Genomic DNA, 21879 nt, shown 5'->3' on the forward strand with positions numbered 1-21879 from the left:
AATGTTGTTTAAACCAGTTTGCTGTTTAAACTGATCTTTTTAACAGCAACCTAAATGGAGGACCATAAATTGAATTCAAATTATTCCTAATACTTACCTCATCATCACTCCATAAACTCACTCAAGTCCAATGTGTCTTTCTAAATTGATTGGGGATTTGAGCTCCTTGAGGCCTCCCAGCATCTCTGAAAAGTGGTCAGACTCCCTTTCTTCATACTGCCCTGCACAAGTGAAGGTGAGCAGCAGGGAGAACAAGGTGGTGGCCGTACTGTGCAAGCAGTGTCTTCTCTTCCGGGTGGATGTAGTGTAGCCCCCTAGGACCCTACACAAGTAAAGTTGAAAACAGACAACAGTGTCATGCATTGACAATTTTAGAGAAATGTAAACTTTATGCTAATGCGTACATGTTGACAGACTACTATATCTAATTAAGTAGTTGAATGCAGCATGCTGCCAAGTGTTGGTATAAGACTTGAGACTTATTAAAAATAAAACCTCACATTCTTTCTCTTATTCTTGTTACTGATTAGCAGGGGTCCTCAAACTTTTTAAAGTGGGGGCCAGATCACGGTCCCTCAGAGAGCTGGAGGGCCGGACTATATGAACTACTAATTCCTACTGTACCATCTTGGCTGCGCTCACTGCCCAAAAAACCTGGCTGGCAGGATCAGACTCCCCTGGGGGCTGCATGTGGCCCGCGGGCCATAGTTTGAAGACCCCTGGTAAAGGATAATAGAATTGCACGAGGGTGTGTGTTTTTGATTTTTGACCCAGAGAAAAAGATCATTACGGTATTTAGTTTTTAACTTAAGTGTTCTCTCCACAAAGCCTCCTTTGAGTCCTTCAGTCAGGTGCCCTCCCTTTGAAACAGCACATCCCGATGGTCTGACTTGTTTGCCTGTCCTTTTTGCCATAGGTTGTGAGCTTTCTTTATGGGTAATCATTGTAGCTAATATTTATTGAAGACTGTCCTATCTGCCAGGTACCTTGGCCTTTTAAAGAGCTTGTCTCATTGGTTCAACAAACAATGCTTTGAGGTGATACTATTATTCTATTATTTTACAAATAAGGGCAAGTTCACGCAGCTAGTAAAGATAGGGTCTGCCTTGAATCCAAGGTCATATCATAAGCATTACGCCATACTGCCTGTAGGCAGAGGTAGAGGCCATCCTTATCCCTCCCTGCCACCCCAGTGTACCCTACTGAATGCCTGCAACAGGGAGGAGCTCAGTCAGTGCTGTTAGCTATTGAGTAGAGCAGAAATGCCAGGGCCATGAGCCCCTTTGCTGTGACTGACTGGTGCTGCCATCTCTGCTATAAAGAGGAGGAGGGTGCTGGGGCAAACACATCCCTCTGCCTTGTACTTCTCTCTGTCCTATGTCATTTGTGCTGCTTCCTTACTGCTCCTCCTTTCTAACTGCAGCATGAGGGTTAGAAGTTGCAGCTTAGTTCACACAAATGGGAAATAGGGGACTGAGAGAGAATAAATGTGTAATCCAGAAAAATGTGGGAGAGAGATTAAGTTTATATGTAGAGAAATATTTAACTAAAGAAAACACGCTTGACCTGTAATTGGCATATTACAAAGTCCAGGTCTGGGGGCTGGCTTAGTGCCTCTTTCTTTCTGATATGACATGGTTTGAGAATAAAGTTATGGGTGTGTCTTAAACACAGCAGATCACGTGTGTGGAACTGGGTGTTGCTCAAGCAAATAAAACATCTGTGCAACATATCTGCTTCATGTAATCGAGTAGGAAAGGGTCTGACAGAATCCATCCACCTCCTGGCCTGCAGAAAGAACAGAAACATGAGCACAGCAGGAAAAGTAAGCATTTCTTTTTAATTTTTGAAAATATATTCTCATTAGATAATACACAAAAAGAAATAGTATTTGATGAGAATTTAAAATTTATATCTAAATTAGAAACCATATAAACTGAAATATAACACAGAATGTATTCTTTGTTATGCAATGTATATTGAACCAGAATTGAAATAGGTTGTTGCTAAATATCTTTAAAAGAATGTACAGCTTCTGTACCTATTAAAGCTTTTATTTTGCATATTAAATAAATAGGTAGTAGTTACAGCCAATCATGAATAATTTGAAAAATATAAAGTTAGAAATATTTTAATCAATAATTTAACTTTATATTAAAAATTTAACATTATTTTTTGTAATCATATATTTTTTTATAAACACATGAGGAAAGTTAAGTCTGACATAAGTTTTATTGATCTCAAAGCATTAGAATCATCAAGATTAAACAAGCCAACAACATCAACATGCAAATTCTAATTTTAAAGGGTACTATGATGACTCAATCCAGGAAATTTTCATAGAAATCTTATAGAAAAATATCATTTCCATACAAAAGTCAACATGATTTTATCAAAAATTAATACTGATATAGTTTGAATCACTTATTAGTGGTAGGAACAGGGATATTTGCTTCTAGATCTTTCATAGATCTTTTTACTTCTTCAATGTGCTTACAAGTGCAGAGAAATGCATGTGATCATTCAATATAATCAACTCACATCATTTAATTTCTCAGTCCCAAAAAATGTCCAGTATATTTGTTGTATTAGGAGTGGACCACACACTCTAATATTTTGCTATGATAACACAATTGAAAGTTTCTGAGATTTCTACACACCCTGTGTTATATAATAGGGCTATATGTCAATACGATTTGTTGGAAATCTGAAGGAAGCCAATTGTCAGTTTTTTCATTTCAATTCTATTTGCATTTGTTACTGATTAACCTTTGTGATGGCAAATTACATTCCAAATGAAAAGTTAGAAAAAATTAAAAATAAATTTGTCAAAACTCAGCTTGGAAGAAATAATGAGTTCAGAGAGCAAATGGGTAAAACAAATATATTCATGAGAACAGCAAATGCTAAGCAATCAGTTCTTCCCCCTCCGGGGCAACATCCAAAGCTTTCAGCTTTGTGGTAACACTTCTTTTTATTCTTCCTGTATTATATTTTCCTCAACTGCAAAACAATAATCATAATAACACCTGCTTCATAAGATAGTTGTGAGAATGTAACAAATTAATAATCCTTAGCACTTAGGATAGGGCCTGGAACATAGAAATAATTCAACAAATGTTAGTAACGACTACTAATGTTGTTATTTAAACTTTGGTTAATATTTTACTATCATAGGTTGGTGAAAAGATAAAGTTGGATTGATCTTAATTCTCTGGGCAGGAAACTTTGTGACTCTGCAAAAATTACTCAGTCAGATACTAAGTCAATTGAGCCTCAACTTGGCCATCTATAAAATAGACTAATAACTTAATAATACTGCCCTCAGGGCTTTAAAGATCAAGATGTAACTCATTCAGCATTGGCCAAGGTGTGCCTGCTCATTAAATGAGCACCTGATAATCAGGACCTATGACCTATTAGTGTATTATTTCTAAGTACTCTCATATTTATTGTGATATTGATCATGACAAACACTCGGAAAAGTGAGAGAATTTGACATATAAATAATGAAAATTAATTTGCAAAAGTCAATTAATTTTCAATTGACTTTTAAAATTATATTTACAATTGTGAATTTAAAATTCATAAGTAAAATTATTACATAATTTTCTATCTAGCAAAAAGATCTCAAATGTATAAACTTATAACAATAAAGACAGGTTTTATATTACATTCTCAAGTACTAAAAATAAATGTTCAACTTTAATTTTAAAGAACATCTATGGATAACATGCTGGATTAAAAAGTCAAACACACAGTTATCCCACTTTTAAATATATGTATGAATATGTGGGTAAGTGTGTGTGTGTGTGTGTGTGTGTGTGTGTGTGTGTACAGCTGTAACCTCTGTGCTTTTTGGCTCACATCTAATCTGGAAAAAATAGCTACACATAAATTAGAGAAGAAAACCGAGTTGCCAAAGCTCACTTTCAAATGAGTCATGCAAACTATATAGTAGCACACAGACGTAGTGGGGAGAGAAAATCAGAGGAGGAGGTCAAGCAAGAAGAAAGAGAATTCACCTATGCAGGGAGGCAAGTATGCACTGGAGTTCTTTGGGGCTTAAGCAGAGAATTGAGCAAGAGATTTTATGTGATCAAACAAGTGATTCTATCAGTGAAATAATTTTGATTTAAAGCTTCATTACAAGCCAACATTTGTGGGCAAACAACCAATTTCAGGACCGACTTCATTAGGAAATATCACAAATAAACAACCCTTGGAAAAAACAACAACATAAGGATGACCTAAAAGAATATATTCCATTTTATCTCAATGCTTCATTATAGTTAATTCTATTTATATTTCTTTATGTTATTACTTTACACTTTTTAAAAATGTTTTTTCATTCTCTTTGCAAATCAGAAGTTTTCCATTTCTATATAACATTTATTAGATTCCAAACATGGGACTAGATGTTGCATATAAAAATATGAAGTCACAATCCCTAACTTCAGGAGTGGATAAGCACTTGTGTCATCTTTCTGTTCAATTTCCAGGTAATTAAATGCAAAGCAGCTGTGCTATGGGAGTTAAAGAAACCCTTTTCCATTGAGGAGGTGGAGGTAGCACCTCCTAAGGCTCATGAAGTTCGTATAAAGGTGAAACACTTTTTTCACTTCTATTGAATTTTAGGTATAAGAAAAATCAGAGAATATTACAAAAGGAAATAACAAAAAGTTTATTAAGAAGCACTTAATTTTAATCCTCATGCAAGGATGTGTTTGTTTGTTCATTGATTGGAGAGAGAGGAAAATGGGGAGGGAGGGAGGGAGGGAGAGAGGGAGGGAGGGAAGGAGAGAGAGAGAGAGAGAGAGAGAGAGAGATCAATTGGTTGCTAAATGACCCAATGAAGGATAGAACCAGGAAACCTAGATAAGTGCCCTAGGTAATCCAAACAGTGGAAATTACATTTCTTGTCAAGGAAAGATAAAAATACAAACTGCTAAACTTTTAAAAATAGAACAGATAGTATGTACAGTATAATCCTAATGTGAACCTCAATAAAGAGGTAAACTGAGTCGGTAAAAAAGAATATTTTATTCAAGAATAAAAGAGTAGTTAGTTGCTATTTGGAACATGCAAATTGTAGCAAGCTATAGGCCAGTCCATGGGGGGGGGGGGGAGAGAGAGAGAGAGAGAGAGAGAGAGAGAGAGAGAGAGAGAGAGAGGGACAATGCATAAAATTCATGCATGGGACATGAGGGATGGGGGTCCCTCAGACTAGCCTGCACCCTCTCAATCTGGGACCCCTCTCACAATCAGGGACTGTTGGCTCCCAACTGCTTACCTGCCTGCCTTCCTGATTGCCCCTAACCACTTCTGCCTGCCAGCCTGATCACCCCCTAACCACTCTCCTGCCAGCTTAATTGACACCTAACTGCTCCCCTCCTGGCTCAATTGCCCCTAATTACCCTCCTCTGCTGGCCTGGTCACCCCTACCTGCCCTCCCCTGGAGGCCTGGTCACCCCCAAATGCCCTCCTCTGCTAGCCTGGTAACCCCTAACTGCCTTCCCTTACAGATCTGATTTCCCACTACTGCTCTCCCTTACTGGCCTGGTCCCTCCCAACTACCCTCCCCTTCTGGTCTAATTGTCCACAACTGCCTTCCCCTGCTGGCCATCTTGTTGTGGCAATCTTTTGTCCACATAGGGGAGGTCATCTTTGACCATATGGGGGCAGCCATCTTGTGTGTTGGAGTGATGGTCAATTTGCATATTATCTCTTTATTATATATAATAGTATATTTATTAAAATAATGTATTTTTTATTATTATACAATATTTTTTTTCTCATTTAATTAGTTTGGGCCTTGAATTTTTATTAATCTGATAATAATATTTCAGCCATGTATTCTTTTATTTTGATCTCATTAAACATTTTTTTATCTTTGAAACAAAAACAAATGGACACACATGTTGGAAATTTCTCGTGGAGAAAAAAAACAAATCCAGTCATACAAATAAAGCTCAATTCAGCTTATTTTGTGAGATGAATCCTACCAGAGTCATTTTAGTTCAAAATTTCCCAAAGGTTGATATGTGGCAACTCCTGACAACTCTTTATCATATAGGAAAATTCTAATATTATCAGTTTTCCATAAATCTGGCATTTACAGAAAATTGATTTCTTAGTCCTTGTGTTTTGCTTTCCTGATGGCACAGAGATGAGATTTTTGTCTTTATATTCTTCAGTTCCATTTTAGATTAAAATTCTTTCACAAGAATAAAATTTAAAAAATGATGTTCTTATACAGGAAAAAGTGCAAAAGAAGATTTTTCCCCCCCAAGATTTCAAAATCAATTAGCATTACACAGTGGAATTTAACTGACTTAATTTTCTTGCTGCTAATCTATAGTTTCTACTTCTATAAAAATGGATAAATTCTTATTTATTATGTAAGACTTAAATATTTGAAAAATAATTATTTTATAAATTACTCTGATTTGCCTAAGGCAAGGGAGGAAAGTATAGGAGGGTTTTTAACTGAGGTAATCTTGAGAAACAGGTTTTTATATATTTGGGAAAAGTAGAGATTTTTAGCAAAATCCTCGAAAACTCTTCAGAAGTCCAACTTCAGGAAATGAGGCATGTGAAGTCCATATGAGGGTCACAATTTTTCTGAACCTAATTATCTTCCCTTTACTCTGCAGATGGTGGCCACCGGAGTCTGTCGGTCAGATGACCATGCGGTTAATGGAGCCTTTGTCACACCTCTTCCTGTGATCGTAGGCCATGAGGCAGCTGGCATTGTGGAGAGCATTGGAGAAGGGGTGACTACAGTAAAGCCAGGTATAGAACTCCTACTTGGAGAAGGTACTATTCAGGACCCCAAGATCGCCCAGCCTCGAGGACGAAACTGAAGCAAAGAGAGATTCAAGACAGGGCAGCAGCAGAGCCAGGGCTTGAACGGAGGTGTCCTACATTTCTGACCCCTTTCTGCCTCAGACATGTATGTATTCATGCACTCCTGCGTTCTCTCCTTCAGCAAGAATTTGTTGAGTACCTGCTGTATGTCCTCCACCAGGTTAGAGCCTTGGGATACATTAGGATCAAAAAGGACCCACTACCTGAGTTCCTTGAAATAATTTCCATTTCAGTGTTGCTGAGCAGTGTCTTCTCTCGGGTCCAAAAAGAACTATAAATGGGACACAGGAAAAACATCTAAGTCTGTGTGCTGAGCCTGTAGGTCAGTGTAAGGGAACTGTTCAGTGCTGACTTCCCAGAATGGGGAGCCTGAGACCCTGACTGAATCAACATGATCTCCTCTAGGAGGGAATTGGAACCCATGCACTGGTTTTCCCTTCCAGTCTGTCCTTCCTTCTTGAGCACAGAGTGAATGACACCGACTAATTATAAGAAAGGGAGAGAACTGGCAGAAGGCCCTGCAATAAATAATATCTGTTTTACTACATTTAACCATGGCTAAATATGACTGGTTACAGAGTACTAGTTTATCCTTAATATTTATTTTGTCTTAATTGTATTGTGCATAAATATCTATGCTAATAAAAGCCTCGGAGGTCCTCAAGCCCTTGAGTGACACCCTCACATCATCACAAGATGGTTATCACATGATGACTGGCAGGGGAGGGCAGTTGGGGTGATCAGACTGGCAGGGGATCAGGCCAGCAGGGGAGCAGTTAGGGGGCAATCAGGCAGGCAGGCAGGCAGGCAGGCGAGTGTTTAGGAACAAGTTGTCCAGAATTGTGAGAGGGATGTCCAACTGCAGGATTAGGCCTAACCCAGCAGTCAGACATCCCGCCAAGGGTCCCAGATTGGAGAGGGTACAAGCCAGTCTGAGGGATACCCCCATCCCGTGCATAAATTTTGTGCACCAGGCTTCTAGTACATAAATATTTTTAGCAGTAAAGAGTGAATAAATATAAAATTTTCATGCTATAATATCCATATAAAGTTTATCTATTAAATGTTATGGCCTAACAACTTTTGTAGGTTTTGAGGATATGTAGAATAGCTAGTTGAAAGTAAAAAATGATGTTTAATTCTAAAAAACTAATAATAATAACTAGCCAGTAGATTTGACCTCCCCCATTGCCAAATACATATTTAAATTGTTGAGAGAAAATATTAAAATATATGATCTGGTTTGAGTTTCAGCTCTTAGTGTTTCCTTTACTTAGAACTAAATTAACAATAAATGACACTTTTACTTTCACCCCAGCTCCCTCCACCATAGCAAGCAAAATAAATAATTCACAAATCAAGTTATCAGCTAAAAACATTTAAAAATCAGCTCTCCTTCTAAAAGAAAGTGCCTAACTCATTGTTGAGGGTTGAGATTTTCAAAGTAATTTCTTTAGTTCTTTTTGTCACATTCTAATTATATTTCCTTTAAGAAATTAAAATTTAAAAAAATAGAAACTCATTTTATAGTAAAAATAAGCAGTCACTTTGTGTCTTCTTAATTTTTAAAATATATTTTTATTAATTTCAGAAAGGAAGGACGAGGGAGAGAGAGAGATAGAAAAATAAATGCCTCATTGGCTGCCTCCTGCACTCACTGGGGATCCAATCAGCAACCAGGGCACGTGCCTGAACCTGGGACCCTTTAGTCCGCAGGTCAACGCTATATCCATTGAGCTAAACCAGCCAGGGTATAAGCAGTCACTTTGAAAAGCCATGAATGGTTGTCAAAATTCTCATTTTTACTGTATCCCAAACTATTACAAAATACTAGCTGTCCCTAACATCTAGTAATCCCATGGCAGCCTCTCATAACTAAAATTTATATATATATATATATATATATATATATATATATATATATATATATATACACACTTACAGTGAATACATTTGAGATTTAATTATTAAATTAAGTGAGATGCAAAGTCACCAAGAGAAAGGGCGCGGAATAAAAGATAACCACTAATGCAGTGGAAATACTTTAAAATCCACGTAGTTTCCCACAGTCACATGTCCTCTTTGGCAGTCTTCAGGCACACACAAACCCAAACCAGTAACAATGCTGCCAGGCAATGACCAACGACATCATGGTGCCTGGATCCTGTTTCTGAGAGACTGTTCAAAGACGACTGCCTCTAATCCACACCATAAGCTTTAAGTGCTCACTCTATTCATTCCTGCATAGAAATTAAATAAGAATTTGCTTTATCCCACTCCAGGTGATAAAGTCATTCCACTCTTTACTCCCCAGTGTGGAAAATGCAACGTTTGTAAACATCCAGAAGGCAACTTCTGCGTGAAAAATGAGTAAGTTTCCCTTACTCTCCTTACATAGCCAATGAATTTACACACTGTTATGCACGTGTCTCATGCCCTTGTGTGTCTGTGTTTTGCACTGGCCAGTCTGAGCATGCCTCGCGGGACCATGCAGGATGGTACTACCAGGTTCACCTGCAAAGGGAAGCCCATCAACCACTTCCTTGGCACCAGCACCTTCGCCCAGTACACAGTGCTGGACGAGATCTCAGTGGCCAAAATTGATGCAGCCTCACCACTAGAGAAAGTCTGTCTCATTGGCTGTGGATTCACAACTGGCTATGGGTCTGCAGTGAAAGTTGCCAAGGTAGGAATGACAACAGATGATAAACCAGTCGCACTGGGGCTGTCAGAAACAAAAAGGGAAGTGATTTCTCACAAGAGTCAGAAGTCATTCTACATAGATTTCCCCCCTCCCACTACCACAATAACATTGATATATTTCATAGACTATAGTGTCGATTATGAGTAGAAAATGCACTTAGAAAAATTAAGAGCATAAATTAGAAATTTAATCTGTTTATAAAAAGTGAAAAAGCTGTTGATAATTAGTGAAGAAAAAGCAAAGGTGACATTTTCAATCATTGTTTTTCTATATTTGTTCTTTATGGGATTACTAAATTTTAGAGCTCGGACCTTATCTAGTCATTTTTTCTACGGTGAGTCAACACAAACTTGCACCAGGCACAGTGAGTCCCTCTAGGTCCTGAGGCAGCAAAAGGAAATGAAATGAAAGAGTTACCTTTGAGGGACATCTAGTCCATGGACCCTCTACTCCCAGAATGAGGATCAGCAGTAGATTCCAAAACCTTACCTGATACACATCCAGACCAAGCATCACCAACATACCTGCCCTGTGGAACCCTATGAGGAAAGCAAGGAAGCTACTGTGATGCATTATGCATATATTGCACTCATTAGGGGATCTCACTGCTTCATCTCCTCCACTGCCACGGACATACACATACACACACACACACACACACACACACACACACACACACACTTTAGAGGTGGTAGATTTGAAGGAAAAATTGTTTAAAGGCCCCTCTTCACAAAAGGTTGGAAATCTAGTAGGCCCAGATCCATAATGCTATTTGGTGCAACTAGCATGTATTTCTCCTACAAAATCTTATGGTGCAACTAGCATGTCTTTCTCCTACAGCATCTTAAACCATCCTATATAATAAAGAGGTGATATGCAAGTTGACCATCACTCCCACACACAAGATGGCCACCACAAGATGGCTGACAGGAAAAGATAGTTGTGGGTGATCAGGCCAGCAGGGGAGGGCTGTTGGGAGGGACCAGGCCTGCAAGGCAGTTAAGGGTGACCAGACTAGCAAAGTAGGGCAGTTGAAGGCAACCAGGCCTGCAGGGAAGGGCAGTTAGGGGCAACTGGGCCTGCTGGGGAGCAGTTAGGAGTTAATCAGGCTGGCAGGAAAGTGGTTAGGGGAAATAAGGCAGGCAGGCAGTCCTGGGTTGTGAGAGGTATGTTCAGCTGTTGGTCAGAGTCAACCCATGGGTTCAGGCCTAAATGGGCAGTCAAACATCCCTTGAGGGGGTCCCAGATTGGAGAGGGTACAAGCTGGGCTGAAGGACACAACGCGCTCCCCACCACCACGCCTCCAGTCCTATATAATAAAAGAGTAATATGCTAATCAACGGTGGAATGACCAGTCACTATGATGCATACTGACCACCAGGGGGCAGATGCTCAATGCAGAAGCTGGTCCCTGGTGGTCAGTGTGCTCCCCCGGCTGAGCCATAAGCTGGGCTTAGGGCACATGCCTGGGTTGCTGACTGTGAAATGGCATAGGCTGGGCTGAGGGACCCCACCCTCCAAGTACATGAATGTCATGCACTGAGCCTCTATATATAAAAGCATAAGCAACTGTCCAACCATTTGACCATCTGACCAGTAACTATAACCACCAGGGGGCAGACACAATGCAGGAGTTGCCAAGCGACAGCAACTTTGCAGAGTGCCCTTTCGCACTCTGGGACCCTTTAGGGGAGATTGGACTGCCAGTTTCAGCCCAATCCCCACAGGCCAGGCTGAGGGACCCTACCTGCCAGAGGGACCCTGCTCACTCTGCAGTGCCCTTCAGGCCCTGGCACCACCCCACTGGTGGCTGGCGGGGAGGGACCATCGGAGGTTGGCTCCAGAGTATGTCTGAAACTTCTTGCCCAGTCCTGCCCACCAGCCACCTTCTAATTAATTTCCTTTCAATGTGCACAAATCCATGTACTGGGCCTCTAGTAATATATAATTACCTGCATTTTAAAATCACAGTCACAAGTCTCATACTTCTTAAAGTAAAGTAAAAATTAATGTAGTACCCCAGAGAATGCTTGATGACTTGGGACAGAAGGAATATTTTACCCAATCTGAAGGCTGGCTCCTCTAGCTGACTGGGTGTATTAAACAGTCCCTAGCCAATTTCAACAACTGAGAGCACATGTTTTTCAAATTTCTGTGACTCTTGTGCAATTGCCTCCTCTATCTGAGCAGGTGGTCTAACTGAGCCTGCACACAGAGCAGAAGGCAAGGGCATTCATGAAAATGAATTTCATCCATTATTAGAATGTAGGCCAACTTTTATTGCATTATTGTTCATTAGTGTATTTTTAAAAAGCAAAGATAAAGACCCACTAAGATCACATTGGTCTCAAGCTGTAATAAAGTTTCCAGTTACATTTCCCTGGTTTTTAGGATTGACTTGAAGCTGAGAATAACTCTTCTCTGCCTTACAGCTAATTTCTATTCTCATTGTACTGGCCATGACTACTAAAGCTAATGAAACAAGCAGTTGATCACTGAGAGTTTAATTAGATTATTTGTGCTCTCCTGGAATAACCTTTCCCACTTATTTTATTTTCAAGAATTGCTTCTGAGTATGTACAGTTGACGGAAGCCTGTCAATGGACTTCAGCCACTAGATTCTCTTCAAGATGGGAGTCATTGGCATTTAGAGCTCAGAGATCATCCAACCCACTGACTCCCAGCCTGGGCTTTCTTTCCATTGGAATTACCTGGGAACCAGACACACCTGCAGAGATTCTGATGTAATGGTTGTGGGCTGTGACCTGACCATTGAGAGGTTTTAAAGCTCCTCAGGGGCGGGCGGGTCCTAATGTCTGGAAAAGTTTGAGGAGCACTGATCTGGTTCAAATCCCTCAATTTAAATATGAAGCAACTGAAGCCCAAACAGGTTTTGACAGCAAGTTGGACATAAGAATGTGATTAGTCCTCATAGTGGATAAGACAGGACACTTTATACAGCACTGGCACTTTCCAGCAATCATTACTTAATTCATTTCCAACAATCATTACTTAATCATTTCTTAATTCATTTTTGCAACAATCATTACTTAATTCGTCTTTTCAGTAATCATTACTTAACTCATTTTTTGCATTCTCTGAAACACAGGTGACCCCAGGCTCCACCTGTGCGGTGTTTGGCCTTGGAGGAGTCGGCCTGTCTGTTGTCATGGGCTGTAAAGCGGCCGGCGCAGCTAGGATCATTGGGGTGGACATCAACAAAGACAAATATGCAAAGGCAAAGCAAGTGGGTGCCACTGAGTGCATCAGCCCACATGACTTCAAGAAACCCATCCACGAGGTGCTGAAGGAAATGAGCGGTGGAGGAGTGGATTTTTCCTTTGAAGTCATTGGTCGGCTTGACACCATGGTATGTAGGTACATGGGATGCCTGGAAATACGTGTTTCCACATTCTGGAGTGTGTTTTTAGGCAATAGAATATAAATATTATATGTACAGAATATTTTTCAATCTATGAACAATTATTTTTGATCTCCTAATTAGTAACTGGATTATTGAATGTATTATTATAAAAAATGTTTCATTTCATGAACTAAAAAATGTATCTCAAGGAGTATTTCCATTTGAGTATTAGACAACTTAAAATTTACTTTGTTAATTTTTAGTTTAAAATATTCGATCTCAAGTAAATATAAATAATACTAATGCTATTCTCACATTGAAAATTTTTATTTTTCAATTTCTCCTCACATTTTTAAACAAAATGGTTTAATAATTTTTGTTTAATGACTTCTGAATTTTTTCATAAACCACAAGATGCTCAAAGGAAATAATGAGAAATTTAAAGAAAGTTATCATTTTATTAACATAAAACATGCCCCATTTACCACAGCATACAGCACTGTTCCTGGCACACATATTAAGCACCAAATCTATGTGTTAGACTGAATACTTTTAAAAGTCAACAGATTTTTCACCAAAATGTTTAAGAAATACATATCTCATAGCGATGGATTACATGAGACAATGCACGTAAAACACTAGCCCAGTGCCACTTGTCCAGTGGAAAGCTCCTAATAACTGTTATCTAGTGGGAAAGTCCTAATAACTGTTATCTGGTGGGAAAGTCCTAATAACTGTTATCTGGTGCTACTGATGGGAAACAGTGTTCTCAGTGATGCAGTGCTTCCATCATCTCTACAGCATGCAGAATATTGCTTTCAAATCCTTACACACACGACCAATTACCATGAGGAAAACCTCTCCAGCTAAATGCCTTCCAAGTCCTCACGCAGATTGATTGTTACTTTATTTGAAAGCACCAAATGTCTGGTAACCCCATGTCCCAAGGTCACCCGGTTGTCCAGATGTCATACTCCAAAATCAAAGGACTAATCAGCATATATCTCTGTGGGATCCTGACAAAGTGTCCTACTACAACATGTTTGAAACCCTGACTGGAAGAGGAAGGCTTGGGGGAGGTAAAAGCCCATTTAAAACATGTTCATTTCAGTGCAGCGGGAATGTTAAAAAGTGCTCACCATCATTAATTATCAGGGCAGTGCAAGTCACAATTACAGAGCCAACACCTCACCACTCCTGGTAGGATGGCTGCTATCAAAGGGTCAAGAAACGGTGTTGGCGGGGATGTGGGGACAAGGCAACCCTTGTGCACTGTTAGTGGGAATGTAAAGTGGTTCAGCATTCTGAAAAGCAGAATAGCGGGTCCTTAGGAAATAAAAAATAAAACTACCATATGATCTAGTAACCCCATTTCTAGGTATACATTCCAAGAAAACAAAATCACTACCTCAAATAGGTATCTGCACCCCTATGTTTACTGCAGCGGATTCACAATAGTCAAAATGTGAAAATAACTTCAGTGTCTGTCAATTGATGAATGAATAAAGAAATGGTGATATGTATATAGTGGCTTATTATTCAGCCATAAAAAGAGGATCATTCTGCCATTTTCAACAACATAGGTAAAGCTGGGGACATTACGCTAAGTAAAATAAGCCACACAGAGACAGAAAATACTTTATGATCTCCTTTATATGTGGAATAAAGTTGAAATCTTATAACCATTGAGTACAGTGGTGGTTACCAGGGCTGGGACTGGGTAGGAAATGTTGGTAAAAGGGTACTAACTTTCAGTTATAAGATGGGTGAAGTCAGCTTGCAATGTACAGCATAGTGATTATAGTCAGTAATATTGTATTCTAATCTTCAAGTTTGCAAAGGGAATAGATCTTAAGTGTTCTTACTATAGAAAAGAAAATAGTAACCATGGATATGTCAATTAGAGTATGATAATGATTTCATGTTGCATATGTATGTTAAATAATCATATTGTAGCCCCTAAAAATAACATTGTATAACCTACATTTATACAATTTTTATTTGGCAATTAGACCTCAACAAAGCTGAGAAAAATACAGAAATCAGAAAAAATGTCCACATTAGAAATGAATAGTAATGTAGGGAAACATGAAAAGGGGAGATCATCAAGAGGGCAAGTGAGAAATTATGATGATATCATTGACCTTATATCTTGTTCACCATCAAAACACCTGATTTCAAAGTACTGAGTTCAAAATATCTATTTGATAAACAAATAAAAATGAGTAAACCTACTCATTTTTTGCCTCAGAGTCATGTGATGACAAACATTACTTGTATTTGTGGAATCAGACTTTAAGTAGATATATTTGTAATGATGTTTGCCTCTTCGTTACATTATTAAGGAAGAATTAAGAGTGTATACAAATTTATTCATCCATGGTCTCATTCAAAAAGTGTTTTATGGGCATTTTCTAAAGCACTATTCTGGGTGTATAGGGATTGAAGAAGCCATAAACATAATATCTTCCCTCCACATGTGTGCAATCTAGCTAAATCAATATTACGTGATTCTGTGTATCATGAATGAGGATTCATGATGCCAAATATTAATTTTATTCCAGGAGGCTGCCTTGGCAAGCTGTCAGGAGGCATATGGCATAAGCGTCATTGTAGGAGTACCTCCTGATTCCCAAAATCTCTCCATGAACCCCATGCTGCTATTGAGTGGGCGTACCTGGAAAGGAGCAGTTTTTGGTGGTATGTATTTAGGCTCAAAGAATGAATTTTTATTAACATTTATCATTTGATTAGAGGCCTGGTGCACTAATTTGTGCATGGGTGGGCTCCCTCTAGGTGGCCTGCAGGAATCAGGCAGAAACCTCCTACAGTTCCTAACTGCGGCTCCACTATGCCCAATCAGTCCAATTGGGAGAGTCTTGTGCTGCTCACCAGCCATGAGCCCTGTGTCTGGCACCCTCCCAAGGGGCGTGGCCTGAGGATTGGGCTGAAACTGGCTCTCATACATCCCAGACATCCCCCGAGGGGTCCCAGATTACGAGAGGTGCAGGCCAGGCCAAGGGACCCCACCAGTGCACAATTAGGGCAGGAGAGAGACCACCCACAGTAGAGCTCCAGGGTGTGTCCAGCTGTCTCACCTAGTCCCAATGATCACCAAATGGGGAGGGACACGGGAATTTAGCCAGCTGGGAACAGACCACAAGAGGGCCCCTGGGAATGTTTGTCCTGTCTTGCTCAGTCCCAATCAGATCCCAGCAGCAAGCTTACCATGTCAGTCAGAGGCCTACCCCCTGATGGTCAGTGCATGGCATAGCAACTGGTCAACCAGTCAAAAGTCTGCCCCCTGTGGGCAGTGTTCATCATAGTGAGAACTGAGTGGCCTTAGCATATCATTAGCATATTACCCTTTGATTGGTTGAACAGTTGAACAGTCATCAGACAACCAGACACTTGCATATTAGGTTTTTATTATGTAGGATTTCTTCCCTTTATCAAGTGCCAATGTGAGTTTTTAAAAACCAATGTAATTAAAATAAAGTAATTTGTATTTATATGCTCCAAATTAACTAGAAGAAGAACTAATACACACATTTCCAAGACAGGCTTTTCTGGTGTCCCCATAAACTAGGGTCTTTCAGCACCACTTCTCTTTATACATGTGACTGCACAAGGCATGGAATATACCCAGAAGAATGCAGAAAATCCATAGCAACAATCCATGTTTATTCTCATTGTCCAAGTCTAGACAGTTGCACATTTTGCTCCTTGACTTTGGGAATAACCATGCATACAATAATGTCTTTGTAAGAGAGCTAATAACCAAGGACCCTAGTCCAGATAGTCAGAATTTTTTAAGTAACAAAAACAAAACAAAACAACAACAAAAAAGTCTAACCACTGCAAAGGGATATTGAAGCACTGAGCCTCTCATTGACCTCAGTAATAGTAGTCTGAGTAGAAGTGAGTAGCAGTAGAATTTCCATTTTAATTCCATTCAGAAAATCTCCTCTCCAGTTCTCTTAACCCTGGCTGTATCTGACAATGATGTCATGTTCTTTTCAGGCTTTAAGAGTAAAGATTCTGTCCCAAAACTTGTGAGTGAGTTTATGGCTAAGAAGTTTTCACTGGATCCATTAATAACCCATGTTTTACCTTTTGAAAAAATAAATGAAGCATTTGACCTGCTTCGCTCTGGAAAGAGGTAGGTTTTAAGTTTCCTTTTATGGTGGTGGTGGTGGTGGTGGAGGGGAAGGTTGGTTAACAGAGAAAAGAGGTGAAAGTATGAGAAAAACATTTGAGTTTCTTGGTTTTCCATTATTAGTTCAGTCTTTGCATATAAAACACTTAAGATCATATTATGAGAAGCTAGGAACAGTTGTTTTGCTTTCCAGTGTTACTGAAATAAAATTATATATGTTGGTTACAGTGAGTCTAAATGATCAAAGCCATTTATCTTTATATATCAATACATTCACCCTTGCTAAGGAAAGGAATCAGAATTCCACAGACATAAGCATAACATGGAGTCACTGCTCCTCTGCCTGGCCAGCTAAAAGGTTGACATTAATGACTGTAAATGCAAATTATATACAGGAGTAGGTGGAGCTACATTGGGATTGTTTTAATATAACGTAACATTTAATATAATTGTTGTATTTATCTACACTAATAAAAGAGAAAGATGTAAATTGATTGTACCTTCGTGACATCCACCAGCCAGTCAGGAGTGAGTATGCAAATTAACCCAACAAATATGGTGGGTTAATTTGCATGCACAAGCACATAGCTGCTGGGGGTGGGATGGTGGCATTGTTGCCATGGTGACAATGCAGGCATTCTGCAATGTTCCAGCCTCTTCAGGCCTCTGGGCAGTGTGGGAAGGCAGAAAGGCAGCTCTGGCTGGAGCAAAGGCGGTGCTGGCAACCAGGGAAAGGAAGGCCCATTCTCGCACAAATCTTCCTGCATTGGGCCTCTATTATTAAATATTAATATGATATAACATATCACATAAATAATTTTTAAAGGCATAAACACATTTTTCTAAAAGTATTTATCCAACAGAAGATGATTTTAAGAAAGGACATGAGTTGCAGTATAAATGTTATAAATCTGATCTTCCCAAGAATGAAGTCTCTCTAGCTTTATCTTCTTACCAAGGCTCCTTAAGCACCACTTTATTAGAGCTGTATTAAGTCTTCATCATTTATTATTACATCATTGCTTCCTTCAGGCAAGTTACTTGACATCTTGTAATTTGTACAATTTTGTCTTCAGGTTTAAATCCCAGCAAGTTGCACTAGATGTGTGACCTAGAGCAAGTTACAAATATCTCTAAATCTCAGAATTTTAAATCTCTAATCTTTAAAGCCTGCATCATAGCATTGTTGAGTTTAAGTGATAAAATGCACAAGGAATATGTATGGAGTATGTAACAAATAGCAAGAACTCATTACCCATTGTTGTTTTCAATTCATTATTATGCCAGGCATGGAGGATCTCAAAAATGTTTTTGAGAACCCCAATCTATAATAATAAAAGCATAATATGCGAAATAGATTGGATGTCCTTCCAGACAAAGCCAGGGCTTCCAGGGAAGCCCGAGTCCTGGGTTCTTGCCTGGGGCCAGAGAGAAGCTAGACTCCTGGGTGCCAACGGGAAACTGGTGGCAGCAGCCAAGGAAAGGAAGGCCTATTCTTTTTTTTTTTTTTAAATATATTTTATTGATTTTGTACAGAGAGGAAGGGAAAGAGATAGAGAGCTAGAAACATCGATGAGAGAGAGTCATCAACCAGCTGCCTCTTGCACACCCCCCACTGGGGGTTTTCCCCCAACCAAGGTACATGCCCCTGACCAGAATCGAACCCAGGACCTTTCAGTCCTCAAGCCGATGCTCTATCCATTGAGCCAAACCGGTCTCGGCGGAAGGCCTATTCTTGCATGAATTTCATGCATCAGGCATCTAGTCTATATATATAAAAGCCTAAGAGACCAACCAACTGAATGACTGGAATGATCAGAACGACCAGTTACTATGATGCACACTGACCACCAGGGGGCAGATGCTCAATGTAGGAGCTTCTCCCTGGAGGTCAGTATGCTCCCACAGTGGGAGCACTGCTCTGCTGACAGACTCATCCTGGTGGCAGCCACTCCCTCAACAGTCCTGCAGGTCCAATCTCCAAAGAACAGGCCAGGCACCAATGGACCAGCGACACTAGCACAATTCTGACAGTGCCACCGGCCCCCTGGAAGTTCACTTAAGTCACCGTAGCCGCTTCCCCTCCCTAGACAGTTTGCAGTGAAGACAGGCTATAAAAGTGGCTCCCAGGTGGCTCCCCACAGCCTGCACAAACGTCAGCAGGATGGATCCAGATACTGGTCCCACAAGGGAATCCCACAGTCTGCACTGAGGGCCGATCATGTCCTGGGCCCTCACCCACCTTAGGATCCTAGCCATGCACAAATTCATGCAGTGGGCTTCTAGTTCATTATAAAGCTCAAATGACAGTCATGTTTAGGTTGGAGTTTAAGGTTGGAGAAAATACAAAACCAAACCCGGTAAAGGTTTTGACTTGCATGCATAGGGACAGGAAGGGAGAGGCAAGAAATGCAGACACCTGTTCACTGAGACACAACAAATGCCCCTTGGACTCTTACATGGAAAAGTGTGAACTACATAAATATTAAAATAATTAATATCTTTTATTTTGTGTTTCAGTATCCGCACTGTCCTGACATTTTGAAACCATACAGAGGCCTTCACTTGTAGCTAACTTCTGGCTCCTTCATCATTTGGTGCATCAGACAAACAACATCAATAATTCTTTTCTTCAGAGATGCTGTCAATAAATTGCACGTGGGAAGTTTCCATGGAAAAGAAGAAACAAAAAATTATGTGAAAATCTTTTTCAGGCATATTTTTAAAATCTAAGTGAAAGTTAGATGAGTAATTGAATCCAATAAATATTTCTTCTTAATCACTCCACTCATGTTGCTAGGTGTCATCTTTCCCATTAAGGAAAGGTATTTCTTTTCTTTCTTTCTTTTTTTTTAATATATTTTATTGATTTTTAACAGAGAGAAAGGGAGAGAGATAGAGAGCTAGAAACGTCGATCAGAGAGAAACATCGACCAGCTGCCTCTTGCACACACCCCCTACCGAGGATGTGCCCACAACCAAGGTACATGCCCTTGACCGAAATCAAACCTGGGACCTTTTAGTCCGCAGACCGACGCTCTACCACTAAGCCAAACCAGCTTCAGCGGAAAGGTATTTCTTTGGCTGCTTGCACTTTTTGTGCCTTTGCCACCCTTAGTCACTGAGGCCCAGTGGAAGAGGTCCTCATTTTACTTGTCCCCAGCACACACTTGGTGGGCTCTTGTGCTTGAAGTCTTCTACTTCTGCCTCTACTTCCCCTGCCTGTGTTTTCCTCTCTATGAAAGGTACCAACGCCCAAAGGTAAAAACTGCCGGGGAAAGGGTACACTCAGACTTTTAAGTGATTACGGACCAGGATGTCTAAATGCAGGAAATTTCTTAGGGAAATGTGGCACACTCATTTTATATGATACAAGGGGGTAATATTTATTGATTTTATACTCTTTGCTCTTAATATGTAATTGTTCTTTTAAATAAAAACAGTTTCATGCTGCCCGTGATAATTCTGAGGTTCTGATATTAAATGTAAAAACTGAACTATTCTTGGAAACATATTTTAAAAATCTGGAATTTTTACTCACGAAAGTGCTTCATTGGTTAAACCATTTTACTTGTTATAATTAACTGAAAAAGAGTCATAGGTAATTAAAAATATGGTGGCTTAAAGTATATGGGTGAAGCAGGTGTGGACACAGCATGTAAAATGGTAACTAAGAAATGGCACAAACTTCAACAGCAATATGTTTTCTAAATGTGTGCATGTATACTGGTGTATAATTTTGCAAAAATTATTTTCTATCTAGAACTTTTCTATTAAATACCATGTCTTAAATTAAGCTGATAACACTGCAATTAGTTTGATATTTTTAAATATGTGAAAGCCTGTGGTAAGTTTGTGAGTGCTTCTCCACAATTGGGAAGATTTGCATTTTGGCTTTATCTCTAAATGTGTAATGGGAAGTTTATTCCTATGAGGAATTTTAGCTTTCTCCAAAAGAGTATTTGTTTCCATGTCTATAATTTGTTTGGTATTATGGAAAGGACTCCAGACTAGGATAAGCGATTTCCCAATTCTCTGTGGCCTCCTGTAACTTACTCAACCTCTCTGAGCCCATTGCACCCTTTATTTTTTAAAATATATTTTATTGATTTTTTATAGAGAGGAAGGGAGAGGGATAGAGAGTTAGAAACATCAATGAAAGAGAAACATTGATCAGGTGCCTCCTGCACATACCCTACTGGGGATGTGCCCTCACCCAAGGTACATGCCCTGGACTGGAATCAAAGTTGGGACCCCTCAGTCCATAGGCCGACGCTCTATCCACTGATCCAAATTGGCTGCACCTTTTATTTTTAAAAATTATTCTACTATCCCATTATAGCTTCAGAAAGCTTAGATGAGATGATGCTAATTAGAGAGATTTCTCAACTATGAAGTGCCATGAAAATGCAGGGGACAGTACAATTGTTTTTTAAGAGGCTGAAGGAGATATTGAGGGTCCAGGCAGCTGCAGAATGTCCCTTTGGGTCCATGCAGCTGGGTGCTCCAATGTTTTTATTTTGGTGCTGATGATGTGAGAGCCACAGAAAAAGAAGATGGTTCTAAATGCCCATGTCACAATAGTGAGCATACCATTCTGCTGGTTGCACAGAGGCCTACATCCAGCTTCATCGTTCCTCCCGCCCAGGTTGTGGGGAGCAAGAGGAGAACAGGATGTAGGTAGGTATGGCAGTGGCACAGCCCTCTTCCATGGGGTGTGTGGAGAGGTGGAGGGCGGGTGTTTTTTGGACACTGGCTCTCTGTACACATTGGAATTGGTGG

At 39.8% G+C, this 21879-nt stretch overlaps 3 protein-coding genes across 5 annotated transcripts in view; all 3 read left to right on the forward strand.

Moving 5' to 3' along the window:
• The window catches only part of LOC311628140 (uncharacterized protein C4orf54), a 336764-nt gene that overhangs the window by 214713 nt on the left and 100172 nt on the right, over window positions 1–21879 (forward strand). The gene's annotated exons all lie outside the window — the stretch shown is intronic.
• The window catches only part of TRMT10A (tRNA methyltransferase 10A), a 250251-nt gene that overhangs the window by 128200 nt on the left and 100172 nt on the right, over window positions 1–21879 (forward strand). The gene's annotated exons all lie outside the window — the stretch shown is intronic.
• Window positions 1687–19884, forward strand: ADH1C (alcohol dehydrogenase 1C (class I), gamma polypeptide). Its single transcript, XM_084895325.1, has 9 exons — window positions 1687–1825; window positions 4503–4604; window positions 6657–6795; window positions 9153–9240; window positions 9337–9556; window positions 12684–12944; window positions 15503–15638; window positions 16962–17100; window positions 19618–19884. The coding sequence occupies exons 1-9, from the start codon at window positions 1808–1810 to the stop codon at window positions 19640–19642; spliced, it is 1128 nt and encodes a 375-aa protein (XP_084751451.1). The 5' UTR covers window positions 1687–1807; the 3' UTR covers window positions 19643–19884.

Source organism: Pipistrellus hanaki (genome assembly GCF_964339955.1).
Source record: "Pipistrellus hanaki genome assembly, chromosome: 1".
Lineage (NCBI taxonomy): Eukaryota > Metazoa > Chordata > Mammalia > Chiroptera > Vespertilionidae > Pipistrellus > Pipistrellus hanaki.